This window comes from Bombina bombina, chromosome 3 (genome assembly GCF_027579735.1).
Source record: "Bombina bombina isolate aBomBom1 chromosome 3, aBomBom1.pri, whole genome shotgun sequence".
Classification (NCBI taxonomy): Eukaryota; Metazoa; Chordata; class Amphibia; order Anura; family Bombinatoridae; genus Bombina; species Bombina bombina.
In genome coordinates, this window is record NC_069501.1 from 1,209,202,426 (window position 1) to 1,209,222,399 (window position 19,974).

General features: G+C 37.7%; 1 protein-coding gene across 1 annotated transcript in view; it reads right to left on the reverse strand.

Moving 5' to 3' along the window:
- The window catches only part of ANKRD42 (ankyrin repeat domain 42), a 100,571-nt gene that overhangs the window by 67,496 nt on the left and 13,101 nt on the right, over positions 1–19,974 (reverse strand). The window contains 4 exon segments of the mRNA XM_053705074.1: positions 2,165–2,365; positions 6,801–6,936; positions 13,879–13,998; positions 15,098–15,205. Coding sequence (XP_053561049.1) covers positions 2,165–2,365; positions 6,801–6,936; positions 13,879–13,998; positions 15,098–15,205 — 565 coding nt within the window.

Sequence of the window (19,974 nt, forward strand, 5' to 3'; positions counted from 1 at the left end):
ATCACCAAACATATGTTAAAAAACGATTAAACATGCCAGAAAACGTTTTAAAACACATTTTTATAAGAGTATGTATCTCTATTAATAAGCCTGATACCAGTCGCTATCGCTGCATTTAAGGCTTTACTTACATTACTTCGGTATCAGCAGTATTTTCTTAGTCAATTCCATTCCTAGAAAAATACTTTACTGCACATACCTTATCTGCAGGAAAACCTGCACGCCATTCCCCCTCTGAAGTACCTCACTCCTCAGAATGTGTGAGAACAGCAAATGGATCTTAGTTACGTCTGCTAAGATCATAGAAAAACGCAGGCAGATTCTTCTTCCAAATACTGCCTGAGATAAACAGCACACTCCGGTGCCATTTAAAAATAACAAACTTTTGATTGAAGAATAAACTAAGTAGAAAGCACCACAGACTCTCACGACCTCCTATCTATGTTGAGGCTTGCAAGAGAATGACTGAATATGGCAGTTAGGGGAGGAGCTATATAGCAGCTTTGCTGTGGGTGGACTCTTGCAGCTTCCTGTTGGGAAGGAGAATATATTCCATAAGTAATGGATGATCCGTGGACTGGATACACTTAACAAGAGAAATCAGTCTTGAAATATTTCTTGGCCCAGTCTTGACGTTTCAGTTTGTGTGTCTTGTTCAGTGGTGGTCGTCTTTCAGCCTTTCTTACCTTGGCCATGTCTCTGAGTATTGCACACCTTGTGCTTTTGGGCACTCCAGTGTTGTTGCAGCTCTGAAATATGGCCAAACTGGTGGCAAGTGGCATCTTGGCAGCTGCACGCTTGACTTTTCTCAGTTCATGGGCAGTTATTTTGCGCCTTGGTTTTTCCACACGCTTCTTGCGACCCTGTTGACTATTTTGAATGAAACGCTTGATTGTTCGATGTTCACGCTTCAGAAGCTTTGCAATTTTAAGAGTGCTGCATCCCTCTGCAAGATATCTCACTATTGTTGACTTTTCTGAGCCTGTCAAGTCCTTTTTTTGACCCATTTTGCCAAAGGAAAGAAAGTTGCCTAATAATTATGCACACCTGATATAGGGTGTTGATGTCATTAGACCACACCCCTTCTCATTACAGAGATGCACATCACCTAATATGCTTAATTGGTAGTAGGCTTTCGAGCCTATACAGCTTGGAGTAAGACAACATGCATAAAGAGGATGATGTGGTCAAAATACTCATTTGCCTAATAATTCTGCACTCCCTGTATACTTATTAACCCCTAATCTGCCGCTCCGGACATCGCCGTCACCTACATTATACTTATGAACCCCTAATCTGCTGCCCCCAACATCGCCGACACCTACATTATATTTATTAACCCCTAATCTGCTGCCCCTAACATCGCCGCAACCTACCTACATTTATTAACCCCTAATCTGCCGCCCCCAACATTACCACTATTCTAAATTTATTAAACCCTAAACCTAACCCTAACACCCCCTAACTTAAATATAATTTAAATAAATCTAAATAAAATTAATATCATTAACTAAATACTTACCTATAAAATAAACCCTAAGCTAGCTACTATATAACTAATAGTTACATTGTAGCTAGCTTAGGGTTTATTTTTATTTTACAGGCAAGTTTGTATTTATTTTAACTAGGTAGAATAGTTACTAAATAGTTATTAACTATTTAATAACTACCTAGCTAAAATAAATACAAATTTACCTGTGAAATAAAACCTAACCTAAGTTACACTAACACCTAACACTACACTACAATTAAATAACTTACCTAAATTAAATACAATTAAATAAATTAAATACAATTAGCTAAATTACAAAAAAAAAACACACTAAATTACAGAAAATAATAATAGCAGCGGGCGTAGGACCTGTTAACGCTGCATTTTTACCTTAACGCATAACTCGTAATCTAGCTGTATGTGTTTAACCCCTGTAAATGGCGAAAGTTGTGGTCCTGTGTCAGTCCAAATGAGGACACAGCTGGTAAGCAAATGAAAAGCAGCATATATGGGTATGCACCAATCACTGGCTGTATCCTCATCTGGAGCAGAAAGGGTGTGTTTCAGGGGTGCTTCTTTGAACATGTGGTTAATCCTTTTGAAGGAGTTAAACAGTAAAAGAAAGGCTTGTGATTAAAACAATATGCACTAATAAAATAGAACATTACTTACTTTCCTGTTCATCTGGGTGGTCTCTGTCAAATTCCACACCATCAATGTATTGGACAATCTTTTCCTTGTAGAACCTATGAGCTAGATCTTTTGGCGTGTCTCCATCATGGTTCCTAGCTTCCAATACATGAGTCACACTGCTGGCTTTACTAAGCAAGAATTTCAAACAATGCAGATGACCTTCCATTGCAGCTAGATGAGCTATGGGCAAAAAAATTACAGTAAGTAGGTCTTTCTTCCTGTTAACACTGTGATTGCGCAAATCAAATAACACATTTTAAATATTTTGCCCACAATTTCATTAACTAACCCAACAAACGAACCAACAGGACATTCATCCATTTGTTCATTTAATTTCTCTGTTTAACAAAGCAATTAAATAATAAACACATTTTGTATTTGTGTTTGTTCATTCCTTTAGTTAATGAATTTCGAACAAAATATTGGTTTTATTTGTTTCGTAAACAAATAAGGAAAGTCTGGTGCAAAAATTTTTTTAAACCCTCTCAAAAGTAACTCAGTAGTAAGCAATAGTAATAATATACATGTAGCTCTGTATAATGATTTTGAGTTGACAGATAGATGAACCAACATGCACTAATAAAAAGCTCCCCTACATTAGGATTGTGAACATTCTGCACACGTATAGACTGGCGTAATCTAAAGTTTAGTAACTTTCCATAAAATCCTCACAAACTCACAATGCTAGAACAGGAGATTATAAGCCCACTCTATAAGCACAATTTGATTTAAATTAAAGGAAAACCATACTCAAAAAAATGTATGTCATCCATATCTAAACATCTTGAATTTCTTTTCTTTTGCATGAAAAAAGTGTGAAGTAAACGCAGTTTCAATTAAAATTAAAACGAATAGAGCTTTGTCAATGATGTACTTTTGGGCAATGCTCATTGGCCGACAGTCACTTCCTAATGACAAGTATCTCCTTATGATGCTCTTTGGCTGATATCTACTTCCTGCTAATGCTCATTAGTAGGAAGTATATATACAAATAAATTAGCAATAAAAAAGCGCAACTGATACTGGTATGTTCATTTAAACTGAAACCATACGTGTACTGTGCCCAAAACGATCATCTAGGGTTGCCATGTTCCTTGTTTAGAGGAGAATTGCCTGGTATTTTGGGACTGGTCTGACCTTGTTAGAAAGGGATCAGGCTGATAAACTTCAGGAAAGTTCTCATCTGTAAAAAGCACAATTGGGCTAAAAGAGGCTGCTCCTAGGTGGTAACTCACCATAGAACAAGCTAATGAGCTGTCGTTTGTTCCAAGTAGAGTGCTACTCTTTCTGTAAATTTAGACCTAAATCCAGGCATATTTTACGTCCTTTTAAGGCAATGACATGTTTAAATGCTGCTTTTTAATATGAATAATAGAAAATTTTTTAACAGAATGCCCCTTTAAGTTTAATTTCTCCACACCATTGTCTAGTATGAATTTAATGCCTCTACAGTTCCAAATGGGTGTAGCAAATTAAATCAATTTGTCACACCATGGAAAGGAGGAGATGAAAACAGCTTTGCTGTTGAGAAATACATTTGGTTTTTATATAGATAAAAACAATTAGGATATTTCACATATGCTCTTCCAAGTAAATGGTGGATGTTTTTTCCATTAACTTCCAAAGTTTTTCTTTTAACATACATTTTTCAAATAGACAGCATGAGAAACACATTAAAACATCTTTTTAAAACAAAAGGGAACCATGCCTGAATGGTAGCTAATATGGGAGACATTGTTATCCTCCATAGATTTACCACCTTCTATCTATAGACGTCATGTCAGACAAACCACTTTAGAAAATGTGACCCCTGAACCATCATTTTTTAAAGGGATAGAAAGGTCAAATTTGAAATGTGCGTGAATGCATTTCCGTTTAAAATAGAAATATTTTCACAATGCACTACACGTGCACAATGCACTACACTTGACACCCCTAATTATTGAGTTCAGGTGTTTCAGCCACACCCAATGCTAACAGGTGCATAAAATCCAGCACATAGCTATGAAATCTTTATACAACATTGTCAGTACAAGGGTTCTACTGAAGAGCTCAATAACTTTAAAGATGGCACAGTCATAGTATGCCACAAGTCAGATTGTGAAATTTCTGCCCTACTAGATGTGCCCCAGTCAACTGTAAGTGCTATTACTGTAAAGTGGAAGCGTCAAGGAGTAACAATAGCCCAGCCACAAAGTGGTAGACTTCACAAATCTCCAGAGAGAGCTGCCGAATGTTGAAAGGCACAGTGCATAAAACGTGCCTATCATCTGTTACATCACATACTACAGAGTTCCAAACTCTATCGCCTACACATATATGCTACGAGTGACTCGAATGTACACACCGCGTCTGCTCAGAGAGCTGAGGGTGGTGTGTATTGTATCAGCAAAGATGTCATTTGTGTCATACATGCCACTGCTGGCTCTCTGAGAAGATGTGGTGTTTGAATACTGTTGCATCGGGCATTCATATCATATGTGCTTATGCCACTTAACGAACAGTAATGACTTTTACTAGAAACATTTTTGTTAATGGAAGTATTTTTGCAAAAATGCTTCAAATTAAAATTTAAATGCACCCATGAACGTTGCAGTTTTGACCATTATACCCTTTTAACTGACGTATTATATATGTTCTGCTTTACTCGCATATTTGCTACAATATGTGTCCGTATGGGTCAAGTCATTTGCTTATTTTCTTGCTTATTCATGCATGCACTCATATTGTAGACCAAAGGAAAAATAACAACTAAGATAAGTTCTTGTAGCTTTGTAAAGTTTATTGTTCTCTTGTTTAATTATTTTGTTTTTGTTGAGTGCTCAGATAAGGATTGGTGCCATAAACCAGACATATAATACAATTGAGTTATCCAACAAGCAGACAACATGTTGTGCGATTTGTGTTGACAAGACACATTGCTTTTTAAAGGGACAGTCAACTCCAAAATTGTTATTGTTTAAAAAAAGATAGATAATCCCTTTAATACCCATTCCCCAGTTTTGCATAACCAACACAGTTATATTAAAGGGACTGTCAAGTCCAAAAAAAACTTTCATGATTCAGATAGGGCATGCAATTTTAAACAACTTTCCAATTGACTTTTATCATTAAATTTGCTTTGTTCCCTTGGTGATATTTTTGAAAAGCTAAACCTAGGTAGGCTCAAACTGATTTCTAAACCGTTGAAAACCGCCCCTTAGCTCAGAGCATTTTGAAAGTTTTTTACAGTTAGACAGTACTAGTTCATGTGTGTCATATAGATAACATTGTGCTCACTCCCGTGGAGTTATTTAGGAGTCTGCACTGATTGACTAAACTGCATGTCTGTCAAAAGCACCGAGATAAGGGGGCAGTCTGCAGAGGCTTAGATAAAAGGTAATCACAGAGGTAAAAAGTGTATTAATATAACAATGTTTGTTATGCAAAACTGGGGAATGGGTAATAAAGGGATTATCTATCTTTTTAAACAATAACAATTCTGGTGTATACTGTCCCTTTAAAGGGACAGTAAAGTCCAAAATAACTTTCATGATTCAGATAGGGCATGCAATTTTAAACAACTTTCCAATTTACTTTTATCACCAATTTTGCTTTGTTTTCTTGGTATTCTTAGTTGAAAGCTAAACCTAGGAGGTTCATATGCTAATTTCTTAGAACTTGAAGGCCGCTTCTAATCGGAAAGCATTTTGCCAGTTTTTCACCACTAGAGGGCATTAGTTCATGTGTTTCACATAGATAACATTGAGCTCATGCACGTGAATTTACCGAGGAGTGAGCACTGATTAGCTAAAATGCAAGTCTGTCGAAAGAACTGAAATAAGGGGGCAGTTTGCAGAGGCGTAGATACAAGGTAACCACAGAGGTAGAAAGTGTATTACTATAACTGTGTTGGTTATGCAAAACTGGGGAATGGGTAATAAATGGATTATCTATCTTTTTAAACAACAAAAATTCTGGTGTTGACTGTCCCTTTAATACACTTTTTACCTCTGTAATTACCTTGTATCTAAGCTTCTTTTTACAGCCCCCTGATCACATGGCTCTTTATTTATTATCTATTGACTTGCATTTTAGACAATTAGTGCAGTGCCCTGCACAATTCCACAAAATAAAGCACAATGTTATCTATATGACACACATGAACTAGCAGTCTCCTATTGTGAACAGCAAATAAAAAAGCATGTGATAAGAGGCTGTCTGTAGTGGCTTAGAAACAGGCAGAAATTTAGAGGTTTGAATGTTCTAAAGTATATTAATATAACAATGTTGGTTGTGCAAAGCTGGGGAATGGGTAGTAAAGGCGTTATCTATCTATTAACACAATAACAATGTTGGTGTTGACTGTCCCCTTAAATAGCAATCCCAGGTAATAGAGCCTGCAAGTCCACATTTGTTCCTGCAACAATTAACGAGTCTGAGAAAGTGTCGCACACGTGACAACATATAAGTGCTAATTCTGTGCTAATTCTGCCGTAACACATCATTTTGAATAGCAGACACCGATTTTAAACTGCGCTGATAGTGTAACCAACTGAGATTATTTGTAGTATTTGCTTTTTCTATACAAAATAATAAATGTATGAATAAAGCCAATGTTTTTGTCCTACAATACCTGGACTGTTTCCTTTCTGATCCGTGTCATCTATTTTAGATCCCCATCTCGCCAGCAGCTGTAAGCATCCAAGTCGTCCATGGAATGCAGCATAATGTATAGGAGTCCAACCACTTCTGTCAGGAACATTGATGTCCTATTAGGTAAATTAGGTAAATGATCACACAGATTATTATGCATTTCCTTTTTGTTGTGATAATAAATATAGATTATTAATATTAATAAGGCATTTTTTTCATTTGTTACATTAGTGCACTGTAGATTTACATGCCTCTTGACATTGGTTCATCAGATGTGTTCAGCTAGCTCCCAGTAGTGCATTGCTGTGCCGTTAACAAAGGATTCCAAGAAAAATTTGATAAGAGAAGTAAATTGTGAAGTTGTTTAAAACTGTACACTCTGAGGCCTATTTATCAAATGTCTGTCAGACCTGATCCGACAGTGCGGATCAGGTCCGACAGACATCACTTAATGCGGAGAGCAATACGCTCTCCGTATTCAGCATTGCCGCCCCCTGCAGACTCACGGCCAATCAGCCGCTAGCAGGGGGGTGTCAATCAACACGATCGTACTCGATCAAGTTGAATTGTGGCGATCTCTGTCCGCTTCATCAGAGCAGGCGGACAGGGTTATGGAGTAGCGGTCACCAGAAACACGGACCCTCAAGCTCCGTTCGGAGCTTGATAAATGGGCCTCTCTATCTTAATCATGAAAGAACAATTTTGGGTTTCATGTCCCTTTAAGCTATAAAGCAAATATAAAAAGGTCAGAACTTCAAAATGTACAGGCATGTGAAAAAGAAAGTACACCCTCTTTGAATTCTATGGTTTTACGTATCAGGACATAATAGCAATCAGGTCTTAAAATTAGGTAAATACAACCTCAGATGAACAAGAACACATGACATATTATACTGTGTCATGATTTATTTAAAGTGCCATAAAACATGTTGATATCTGTGCATATCCTAAAAAGGTTAATTAAGTAAAAATTATTTGCATTAAAAAAATGGTTTAAAATTGCTGGCAAGTATTTTAAAATAATTTTTAAAAATAAGTGAAATTATTTTTATTATTATGCTTTCTGGAGTAGTCTGATCCATCCCCCTTATCAGTGTTTAGCATCAGAAACACAGGCATTGTATTTCAACTGGGGGGGCAATTCCCCCGATGCCCCCCCTCTGGATCCCCCACTGACTGCAATAGTCCCTCCCTAACATTTTGTCACTCGTTGCCGAAAATTGCAATGGATTTCCGTCATAGTTTTCATCCTATTAGCTTAGTTTTTATTTAGTTATAGTTTCGTCTTCGTCACTGAAAACATGCAGCTGACGAAAACTATGGCGAAAAATTTTCATCAATGAAATTAACACTGCTCTAGAACTTCCAAACTCATTATATACTCCTGGAGTAAAAGGTGTATTAACTTGTTTTTATTTATTGTATTAAGGTTAGAACATGCAATACAGATTTAAACAGTAATTAGATATGTATTGATTATTACTGCTTGCATAAAGTGTTAATTTTGACAGCAAATTTTGATTTAGTTTTAGTCATAGTCTTTGACTAAAATTTTGATTTAGTTTTATTCATAGTCTTGAAAAAATGCCATTTTAGTTTTAGTCGTATTTCAGTCATCAGAGCTGTTTTAGTTTTATTCTCGTTTTGGTCAACAAAATTAACACTGGTATACATACAGGTTCAGATCGTGTGGCATACAGACAGGTTCAGATTATGTGGCATGAGTAAAGGTTCAGATCATGTAGCATACAGACAGGTTCAGATCACGTGTCATACAGACAGGTTCAGATCACATGGTATACAGACAGGTTCGGTTCAGATCACATGCATACAGACATGTTCAGATCACGTGGTATACAGAAAGGTTCAGATCACATGGCATAAATACAGGTTCAGATCACGTGGCATACAGACAAGTTCAGATCATGTGGCATAAAGACAGGTTCAGATCGTGTTGTATGAGTACAGGTTCAGATCGTGTGGTATGAGTACAGGTTCAGATCGTGTGGTATGAGTACAGGTTCAGATCGTGTGGTATGAGTACTGGTTCAGATCGTGTGGTATGAGTACTGGTTCAGATCGTGTGGTATGAGTACTGGTTCAGATCGTGTGGTATGAGTACAGGTTCAGATCGTGTGGTATGAGTACTGGTTCAGATCGTGTGGTATGAGTACTGGTTCAGATCGTGTGGTATGAGTACTGGTTCAGATCGTGTGGTATGAGTACAGGTTCAGATCGTGTGGTATGAGCACAGGTTCAGATCGTGTGGTATGAGCACAGGTTCAGATCGTGTGGTATGAGCACAGGTTCAGATCGTGTGGTATGAGCACAGGTTCAGATCGTGTGGTATGAGCACAGGTTCAGATCGTGTGGTATGAGTACAGGTTTAGATTGTGTGGTATGAGTACAGGTTCAGATCGTGTGGTATGAGTACAGGTTCAGATCCTGTGGTATGCGTACAGGTTCAGATCATGTGACATGAATACAGGTTCAGATGGACGTTAACTGACTTCTCTGTTCTCCTGCAGTAGATTAAATGTTTTAAGAACAGTTTAATCCCTTACTTGCTGTAATTGTTTTTCAATGGCTTAACTCCCCTACTACTTACCTTATTTAGAGGAGCCAATCTGGGCTTGTTAGTGAGGTGGACAAGGCTTGTCAATATAATTTTGCTCAGTAAACTTGCATTGTTTTTCAGTTTCTCATCATGTCTACTTAGGTTAATTAAGGACAGATATGCATCAGTGTTATGAAGTTTAGGGTTTGCACTTCCAGTTCCCCCATGAAAAAGGGGGGGGGGGCTTGAAAATAATTAATAAAAAGTATATGAAAAAGGCTTCACTATGCATAATTAGATGATATCTAATATTATAGTCTCAATGGCCTAGATTTAGAGTTCTGCGTTAGCCGTCAAAAGCAGCGTTAAGGGGTCCTAACGCTGGTTTTGGCCGGCCGCTGGTATTTAGAGTCAGGCAGGAAAGGGTCTAACGCTCACTTTCAAGCCGCGACTTTTCCATACCGCAGATCCCCTTACGTCAATTGCGTATCCTATCTTTTCAATGGGATCTTCCTAACGCCGGTATTTAGAGTCTTGGCTGAAGTGAGCGGTAGAGCCTCTACTGACAAGACTCCAGCCGCAGAAAAAAGCCAGTAGTTAAGAGCTTTCTGGGCTAACGCCGGTTTATAAAGCTCTTAACTACTGTGCTATAAATTACACTAACACCCATAAACTACCTATGTACCCCTAAACCGAGGCCCCCCCACATCGCCGCCACTATAGTAAATATTTTTAACCCCTAATCTGCCGACCGCACACCGCCGCCACCTACATTATCCCTATGAACCCCTAATCTGCTTCCCCTAACATCGCCGACACCTATATTATATTTATTAACCCCTAATCTGCCCCCCCAACGTCGCCGCTACCTTACCTACACTTATTAACCCCAAATCTGCGACCGGACCTCGCCGCTACTCTAATAAATTTATTAGCCCCTAAACCGCCGCACTCCCGCCTCGCAAACCCTATAATAAATAATATTAACCCCTAATCTGCCCTCCCTAACATCGCCACCACCTAACTTCAAGTATTAACCCCTAATCTGCCGACCGGACCTCGCCGCTACTATAATAAATGTATTAACCCCTAAAGCTAAGTCTAACCCTAACCCTAACACCCCCCTATATTAAATATAATTTTAATCTAATGAAATAAATTAAATATTATTTACTAAAGTATTCCTATTTAAATCTAAATACTTACCTGTAAAATAAACCCTAATATAGCTACAATATAACGAATAATTATATTGTAGCTATTTTAGGATTTATATTTATTTTACAGGCAACTTTGTATTTATTTAAACTAGGTACAATAGGTATTAAATAGTTATTTACTATTTAATAGCTACCTAGTTAAAATAATTACAAAATTACCTGTAAAATTATTCCTAACCTAAGTTACAAATACACCTAACACTACACTATCAATAAATAAATGAAAGTACCTACAATTAAATAAACTAAACTAAATTACAAAAACAAACACTAAATTACAAAAAATAAAAAAAATTACAAGAATTTTAAGCTAATTACACCTACTCTATCAGCCAATCGGAATTAAGGTAGGAAAAATCTGATTGGCTGATTGAATCAATTCAATCGGAATTCGAGGGACGCCATCTTGGATGACGTCATTTAAAGGAACCTTCATTCGGCGAGTAGGCGTCGTGGAAGAAGGATGGATCCGCGTTGGCTGGAAGAAGATGGCTGCACTCCGGATGGATGAAGATAGAAGATGCCGCTTGGATGAAGATGTCTACCGGTCCGGATGTCCTCTTCTGCCCAGATAGGATGAAGACTTCTGCCGCTCCGGATGTCCTCTTTTGGTCCATCGGTGCCCGGCTGGGTGAACACGACTCAAGGTAGGGAGATCTTCATGGGGGTAGTGTTAGGTTTATTTAAGGGGGTTTGGGTTAGAGTAGGGGTACGTGGGTGGTGGGTTGTAATGTTGGGGGGTGGTATTGTGGGTTTTTTTTTACTGCCAAAAGAGCTATTTTCTTTGGGGCATGCCCCGCAAAAAGCCCTTTTAAGGGCTGGTAATAGAGCTGTTAACTTTTTAAATTTAGATTAGGGTAGGGAATTTTTTTATTTTGGGGGGCTTTGTTATTTTATTAGGGGGCTTAGAGTAGGTGTAATTAGCTTAAAATTCTTGTAATCTTTTTTATTTTTTGTAATTTAGTGTTTGTTTTTGTAATTTAGTTTAGTTTATTTAATTGTAGGTAATTGTAGGTACTTGTAGTTAATTGATTTAATTTATTTAATGATAATGTAGTGTTAGGTTTAATTGTAACTTAGGTTAGGATTTATTTTACAGGTAATTTTGTAATTATTTTAACTAGGTAGCTATTAAATAGTTAATAACTATTTAATAGCTATTGTACCTAGTTTAAATAAATACAAAGTTGCTTTGTAAAATAAATATAAATCCTAAAATAGCTACAATATAATTATTAGTTATATTGTAGCTATATTAGGGTTTATGTTACAGGTAAGTATTTAGATTTAAATAGGAATACTATAGTTAATAATATTTAATTTATTTCGTTAGATTAAAATTATATTTAATTTAGGGGGGTGTTAGGGTTAGACTTAGCTTTAGGGGTTAATACATTTATTATAGTAGCGGCGAGGTCCGGTCGGCAGATTAGGGGTTAATACTTGAAGTTAGGTGGTGGCGATGTTAGGGAGGGTAGATTAGGGGTTAATACTATTTAATATAGGGTTTGCGAGGCGGGAGTGCAGCGGTTTAGGGGTTAATAACTTTATTAGAGTAGTGAGGTCCGGTCGGCAGATTAGGGGTTAATAAGTTTAGGTAAGGTAGCGGCGACGTTGGGGGGGGCAGATTAGGGGTTAATAAATATAATATAGGGGTCGGCGATGTTAGGGGCAGCAGAATAGGGGTTCATAGCTATAATGTAGGTTGCGGCGGGGTCCGGAGCGGCAGATTAGGGGTTAATAATATAATGTAGGTGTCAGCGATAGCGGGGGCGGCAGATTAGGGGTTAATAAGTGTAAGTTTAGGGGTGTTTAGACTCAGGGTTCATGTTAGGGTGTTAGGTGCAGACTTAGAAACAGTTTCCCCATAGGAAACAACGGGGCTGCGTTGGGAGCTGAACGCTGCTTTTTTGCAGGTGTTAGTTTTTTTTCAGCCCAAACTGCCCCATTGTTTCCTATGGGGATATTGTGCACGAGCATGTTTTAGCTGCTTACCGCTACCGTAAGCAACGCTGGTATTGAGGGTTGAAGTGGCGGTACATTAGGCTCAACGCACCCTTTTTGGAGCCTAACGCAGCCCCTCAGACAACTCTAAATACCAACGTTGTCTTAAGGGTGCGTTGGGGGAAAAAAAGTGGCGTTAGCTACGCGGGTCTTTACCGACAAAACTCTAAATCTAGGCGAAAGTGTTTTATGTCCCTAAGCAGTTTTGTCCAGCTCTGTTTTACTTTATATTGTATGCTATGTAAAATGAAGAGAAAAAAAGAAAGGGCGCCTCCTAGTGTAGACAGGTGTAAAATCAATACAAATGCTTTTGGAGTCAAATTATTGGCAAAGATTCAAGGCCGAAGTGATCGCCACTTATATCCTTTGGGAGTGGATACGTGGGATCAGTGAGCCGAGATGCTAGAAGTTCTCAGCATGTGATGATTAGCATCCGTATGTGCTTATTCCTTTGTGAGTATATCTCATTTGGGTTGGATGGTTCACACCTGTCTGGTTATATCTACACTAGGAGCCGCCCTTTATTTTTTTTCTCTTTTTATTCAGCATTTTGGTGTTTGAAAACATTGGAAGGAAAGCTGAATTTCTGTCACGGAGGAGTATCAGGACTCTTCATTGTTTGGGGACCTTTGATATTGAACTTTCATATGGACATCACACTTAAAGGAAGGGCGATAAGAATAAGATCTCTCTTTCTTTTGTTCTTTGTGGCAGAATTATTAGTATTTTTATGTAAAATGATGGTTGCACTGTCTACAAATGGGCTAAACAAAAGCAATGCTTGGGCATATTTCAGGTTTTCTCTGAAATTTAAGAAAACTCTCTAATTTACTTCTCTTATAAAGAAACGTGCACTATCCTAAGCCTACCTAGATATGTTCATCAATAAAAGGATGTCAAAAGAACAAGGTACATTTTATTATATAAGTAAAAGGATTTTTTAATTGCATGGTCTGTTTACTCCGAATCATGAAAAGTTTATTTTGATTTTCATGTCCCTGTAAGCTAATTTAACACTAGATGACTAAAACAAAACTAGAAGCAACTGCAAAATAAAATGCCCTAGCACCATAATTTGGCTTGTAGTCCCTTTAATTAGCGATGTTTATTCAGTGACTGGTGGTGTCATATTTAACTTCAGTACCCTTTATAAGACGTTGCTTTGCATTGCTTCTCATTCATTTTTTTTTACTAGAACTCTAGATTCAGACCCTTTTCATTTTCAATTTTAGGCCATTAGGAACTGTCCTGTTTTATACATTCAAACGCATACTTACCACTCCACTTCGCAGTAAGGTCTGCAGAGTAAATGAATGGCCATGAGCTGCGGCCAGGTGGGCGGGAGAACACTGGCGATCATCTTTAGCAGTCAGATCTGCTCCATTGACTACCAAAGCCTGGACAAAAACCAACAGTAATAAGTGATCTATTGTGAATAAAAATAACTTAATTCTATGATATCTACAGTTATATAGATATTAATTCTACCAGTACATAAAAGTGTCAAAGCAATGAATTAAAGATGACATTACAAATTCTTGATAATCTAAACTGATACCTATTTTTGAGCTTCAATACCTGGCACCTCATAATCACAGTTTAAAATATTGCATATCAACATGGAATAAACATTACAATATTAAAATTTAGTATTAAATATAGAATTTACTGAAAAAAATACACTTTTCAATATTTATTTTTTTACAATGTCAATCATTTGCGATACTCTATAAGTATCAAGAATGTAAATGTATCACTAGTATTGAGGGCCCATCTTTAAAATGAATCAACTTTGCTGCACATAAAGTTGTGTTTACATACCTTTTTACTAAATGAGCAAAAAAAAATAAAAAATTATATATATATATATATATATATATATATATCTCGTGGGTTACATATGGGTGTTCTTATGCTTGACTTTGCAAAACTGCTCCAAAAATCATTGCACTAACATATTTAATATACAGGGTCATTTAAGTCATGCTATGCTTGAAAGAACTTGTTGAATGTCTATGTACTGCAGTATCGTCCAACAGATTCGACCTTCAGGTAACTGAATAGTCGTCATTAGGGTTTGGCTTTCAAACTTAATATCCTGCATACAACAATGGTTTCAGAAATTACATTATATGGGGAAACACTTAACCTGCAGAGATATATAAAGGGGTCAGGGAGCTAGGGACTGAGTCCATAAGTGGAGTTAAGTTGTTTAATGGGTGGAGCAGGGAGGTCCAGTGGCATAGGTTGGCAGAATGAGTCCGGCTAGAATCTCCAGGGGTGTGTTTAAGCAGGAAGAGATAATGTCAGGAAGGGGCATTTTGCACCCTCTTTGTATGCCCAATTCCCAATGAACACAATAGACAACAAATTACAATTCTGGGGTGTTTGTGCATTCTTGTAGAATCACCACTGCCTGCACATAAAGTAAGATGGTTTTACAAACTGTTATACATAAAATAACTAACTGTGTAAATATATATTTGTACTGCTTACCTGCATGCAAGCATCTTGTCCTCGTATAGCTGCCAAATGTGCCGCTGTCCAGCCATGAGTAGTAACATCATTAATATCAGCTCCATGCCAAAGCAGCCAATGAAGACACTATAAATTAACCAGCAATAATATTTTTTATAGTCTTGTCTAACTTGTGCTCATCCTCTCTTTCACATACATACAGACCCTATTAATACGGTTCCAAAAAAAGCCGTATATATTTATGGAGTTGCCAATATGTTCTGTGATATAAAATGACCTCCAATAAGTATCGTCTCCAAGTTGTGAACCTTATTAGCCAAAACTGTAAACTGTAACCACTGGATTGAGAGTGAGGTGGACTTACTTAAATGGACATAAGACACACAACTGAATTCCCCAGAATGTTAACTTATTTATAATAAACAATCTTTGTAATGTACTTTCATTATTTATTTTGTCCCGTTTCCTGAACTATAACTGTGAAAATTATGTTTTTTCTAATTCCTGTGAGAAATGTAAGTGCATTTGCCAGACTTCAGTAGTCTAACCCAGCTACAATTTATACAGTGGTTCATCATTCTAGTAGCTCATTTATATCTGTCCCTAATTGGCCTTAGCAGAAGAGATATTAAAAGGGATATGTCCCTGCACTACAAAATGATGTAACTTTTGCTAACAAAAAGACAGGTTAAATACTTTAAAGGCATGTTTTTTGCATGCAGACTTTTTGGAATGTATTGTTCAATTGCTGACATATACATGTGTTTTTACATATTATGCTCAAATGAACTCAAACATTAGTAATCATATTCTTTAATGCAATATTAAAATCTAAAACGGTATATAGATTCCCCGGAGCAGATTTGTATTGCAGATTGCACATCACACACACTACTGTGCAAGTCTTAGGCAGCTGTGAAAAAACAAAATCTATGCTTAACTGATACATTCATTTATTTCATGGTGGTGAAAGTCCACAAACCATTACTCCAGGGAATCAACTCCTGGCCACTAGGAGGCAAAGATTTCTAAACGTCCAAGAGTACTTAATCCCTCCCACAAATGATGTTATCAGAAGAAACCACCTTTTGGAAAAAAAGACAAAAAAGTAGTACTTAAAACCACCTTATCCTATTGACAAAAAAACAGACAAGGAGGCTAGCAAGAATGAGCAGACAATTCAGAAACTCTTCTGGTAGAAGCTATTGTTAAAAAGAAAATATAATACCATCCACGAGAGAAGCTGAATATCGAAACCATGTAAAGGCTCAATAGGAGAGACCTGCAAAACTCTAAAAACTAAAAACATAATTTATGTAAGAACTTACCTGATAAATTCATTTCTTTCATATTGGCAAGAGTCCATGAGCTAGCAACGTATGGGATATACAATCCTACCAGGAGGGGCAAAGTTTCCCAAACCTCAAAATGCCTATAAATACACCCCTCACCACACCCACAATTCAGTTTAATGAATAGCCAAGTAGTGGGGTGATAAGAAAGGAGTAAAAAGCACCAACAAAGAAATTTGGAAAATATTATGCTTTATACAAAAAAATCATAACCACCATAAAAAAGGGATGGGCCTCATAGACTCTTGCCAATATGAAAGAAATTAATTTATCAGGTAAGTTCTTACATAAATTATGTTTTCTTTCATGTAATTGGCAAGAGTCCATGAGCTAGTGACGTATGGGATAGCAATACCCAAGAAGTGGCACTCCACGCAAGAGTCACTAGAGAGGGAGGGATAAAATAAAAACAGCCATTTCCCTGAAAAAAATTAATCCACAACCCAAATATAAGCTAATTCTCATAAATAAAAGGAAAAACTTAAATCATAAGCAGAAGAATCAAACTGAAACAGCTGCCTGAAGAACTTTTCAACCAAAAACTGCTTTCGAAGAAGCAAATACATCAAAATGGTAGAATTTAGTAAATGTATGCAAAGAAGACCAAGTATCTGCTTTGCAAATCTGATCAACTGAAGCTTCATTCTTAAAAGCCCAAGAAGTGAAAACTGATCTAGTAGAATGACCTGTAATTCTCTGAGGCAGGGCCTTACCTGACTCAAAATAAGCTTGATGAATCAAAAGCTTTAACCATGAAGCCAAAGAAACGGCAGAAGCCTTCTGACCTTTCCTGGAACCAGAAAAGATAACAAATAGACTAGAAGTCTTCCTGAAATCTTTAGTAGCTTCAACATAATATTTCAGAGCTCTCACCACATCCAACGAATGTAAAGATCTCTCCAAAGAATTCTTAGGATTAGGACACAAAGAAGGGACAACAATTTCTCTATTAATGTTGTTAGAATTCACAACCTTAGGTAAGAATTTAAATGAAGTCCGCAAAACTGCCTTATCCTGATGAAAAATCAGAAAAGGAGATTCAAAAGAGAGAGCAGATAATTCAGAAACTCTTCTAGCAGAAGAAATGGCCAAAAGGAACAACACTTTCCAAGAAAGTAGTTTAATGTCCAAAGAATGCATAGGCTCAAATGGAGGAGCCTGTAAAGCCTTCAAAACCAAATTAAGACTCCAAGGAGGAGAGATTGATTTAATGACATTCTTGATACGAACCAAAGCCTGTACAAAACAGTGAATATCAGGAAGTTTAGCAATTTTTCTGAGGAATAAAACAGAAAGAGCAGAGATTTGTCCCTTCAAGGAACTTGCAGACAAACCTTAATCCAAACCATCCTGAAGAAACTGTAAAATTCTAGGACTTCTAAAAGAATGCCAAGAGAATTTATGAGAGGAACACCATGAAATGCAAGTCTTCCAAATTCGATAATAAATCTTTCTAGAAACAGATTTACTAACCTGCAACATAGTATTAATCACTGAATCAGAGAAACCTCTATGACTTAGCACTAGGCGTTCAATTTCCATACTTTCAAATTTAATGATTTGAGATCCTGATGGAAAAACGGACCTTGAGACAGAAGGTCCGGTCTTAATGGAAATGACCATGGTTGGCAACTGGACATCCGAACAAGATCTGCATACCAAAACCTGTCAGGCCATGCTGGAGACACCAGCAACACAAACGATTGTTCCATGATGATCTTGGAGATCACTCTTGGAAGAAGAGCTAGAGGCGGGAAAATATAAGCAGGTTGATAACACCAAGGAAGAGTCAACGCATCCACTGCTTCTGCCTGAGGATCCCTGGACCTGGACAGGTACCTGGGAAGTTTCTTATTTAGATGAGATGCCATCAGTTATATTTCTGGAAGACCCCACATCTGAACAATTTGAGAAAACACATCTGAGTGGAGAGACCACTCTCCCGTATGTAAAGTCTGACGACTGAGATAATCCGCTTCCCAATTGTCTATACTTGGGATACGAACCGCAGAAATTAGACAGGAGCTGGATTCCGCCCAGACAAGTATCCGAGATACTTCTTTCATAACTTGATGACTGTGAGTCCCACCCTGATGATTGACATATGCCACAGTTGTGATATTGTCTGTCTGAAAACAAATGAACGGTTCTCTCTTCAATAGAGGCCAAAACTGAAGAGCCCTGAGAATCGCACAGAGTTCCAAAATATTTATTGGTAATCTCGCCTCTTGAGATTTCCAAACCCCTTGTGCTGTCAGAGATCCCCAAACAGCTCCCCAACCTGAAAGACTCACATCTGTTGTGATCACAGTCCAGGTTGGACGAACGAAAGAGGCCCCTAGAACAATACGATGGTGATCTAACCACCAAGTCAGAGATAGTCGAACATTGGGATTTAAGGATATTAATTGTGATATCCTTGTATAATCCCTGCACCATTGGTTCAGCATACAAAGCTGGAGAGGTCTCATGAAACCGGGCAAAGGGGATTGCGTCCGATGCTGCAGTCATGAGACCTAAAACTTCCATGCACATAGCTACTGAAGGGAATGACTGAGACTGAAGGTTCCGACAGGCTGCAACCAATTTCAAACGTCTCTTGTCTGTTAGATACAAAGTTATGGACACTGAATCTATCTGGAAACCTAAAAAGGTTACCCTTGTCTGAGGGTAGTTTTTGAAGAAACAACAATAGTTGATTTGTGTGAGATTCTGCAGAAGACTGAGCAAGTACCAAGATATCGTCCAAATAAGGAAACACTGCAATACCCACTCTCTGATTACAGAGAGTAGGGCACCGAGAACCTTTGAAAAGATTCTTGGAGCTGTCGCTAGGCCAAAAGGAAGAGCAACAAATTGGCAATGCTTGTCTAGAAAAGAGAATCTCAGGAACTGATAATGATCTGGATGAATCGGAATATGAAGATATGCATCCTGTAAGTCTATTGTGGACATATAATGCCCTTGCTGAACAAAAGGCAGAATAGTCCTTATAGTCACCATTTTGAAAGTTGGTACTCTTACATATCGATTCAAAATTTTTAGATCCAAAACTGGTCTGAATGAATTTTCTTTCTTTGGGACAATGAATAGATTTGAATAAAATCCCAGACCCTGTTCCTGAAACGGAACTAGCATGATTACCCCTGATAACTCCAGGTCTGAAACACACTTCAGGAAAGCCTGAGCCTTTACTGGGTTTGCAGGGATGCACGAGAGAAAAAAATCTTCTCACAGGCGGTCTTACTCTGAATCCTATTCTGTACCCCTGAGAGACAATACTCTGAATCCATTGATTTTGGACCGAATTGGTCCAAACATCTTTAAAAAAAAATCTTAATCTGCCCCCTACCAGCTGAGCTGGAATGAGGGCCGCACCTTCATGCAGACTTGGGGGCTGGCTTTGATCTCTTAAATGCCTTGGATTTATTCCAATTTGAGGAAGGCTTCCAATTGGAAATAGATTCCTTGGGGGAAGGATTAGGTTTCTGTTCCTTATTTTGTCGAAAGGAACGAAAACGGTTAGAAGCTTTAGATTTACCC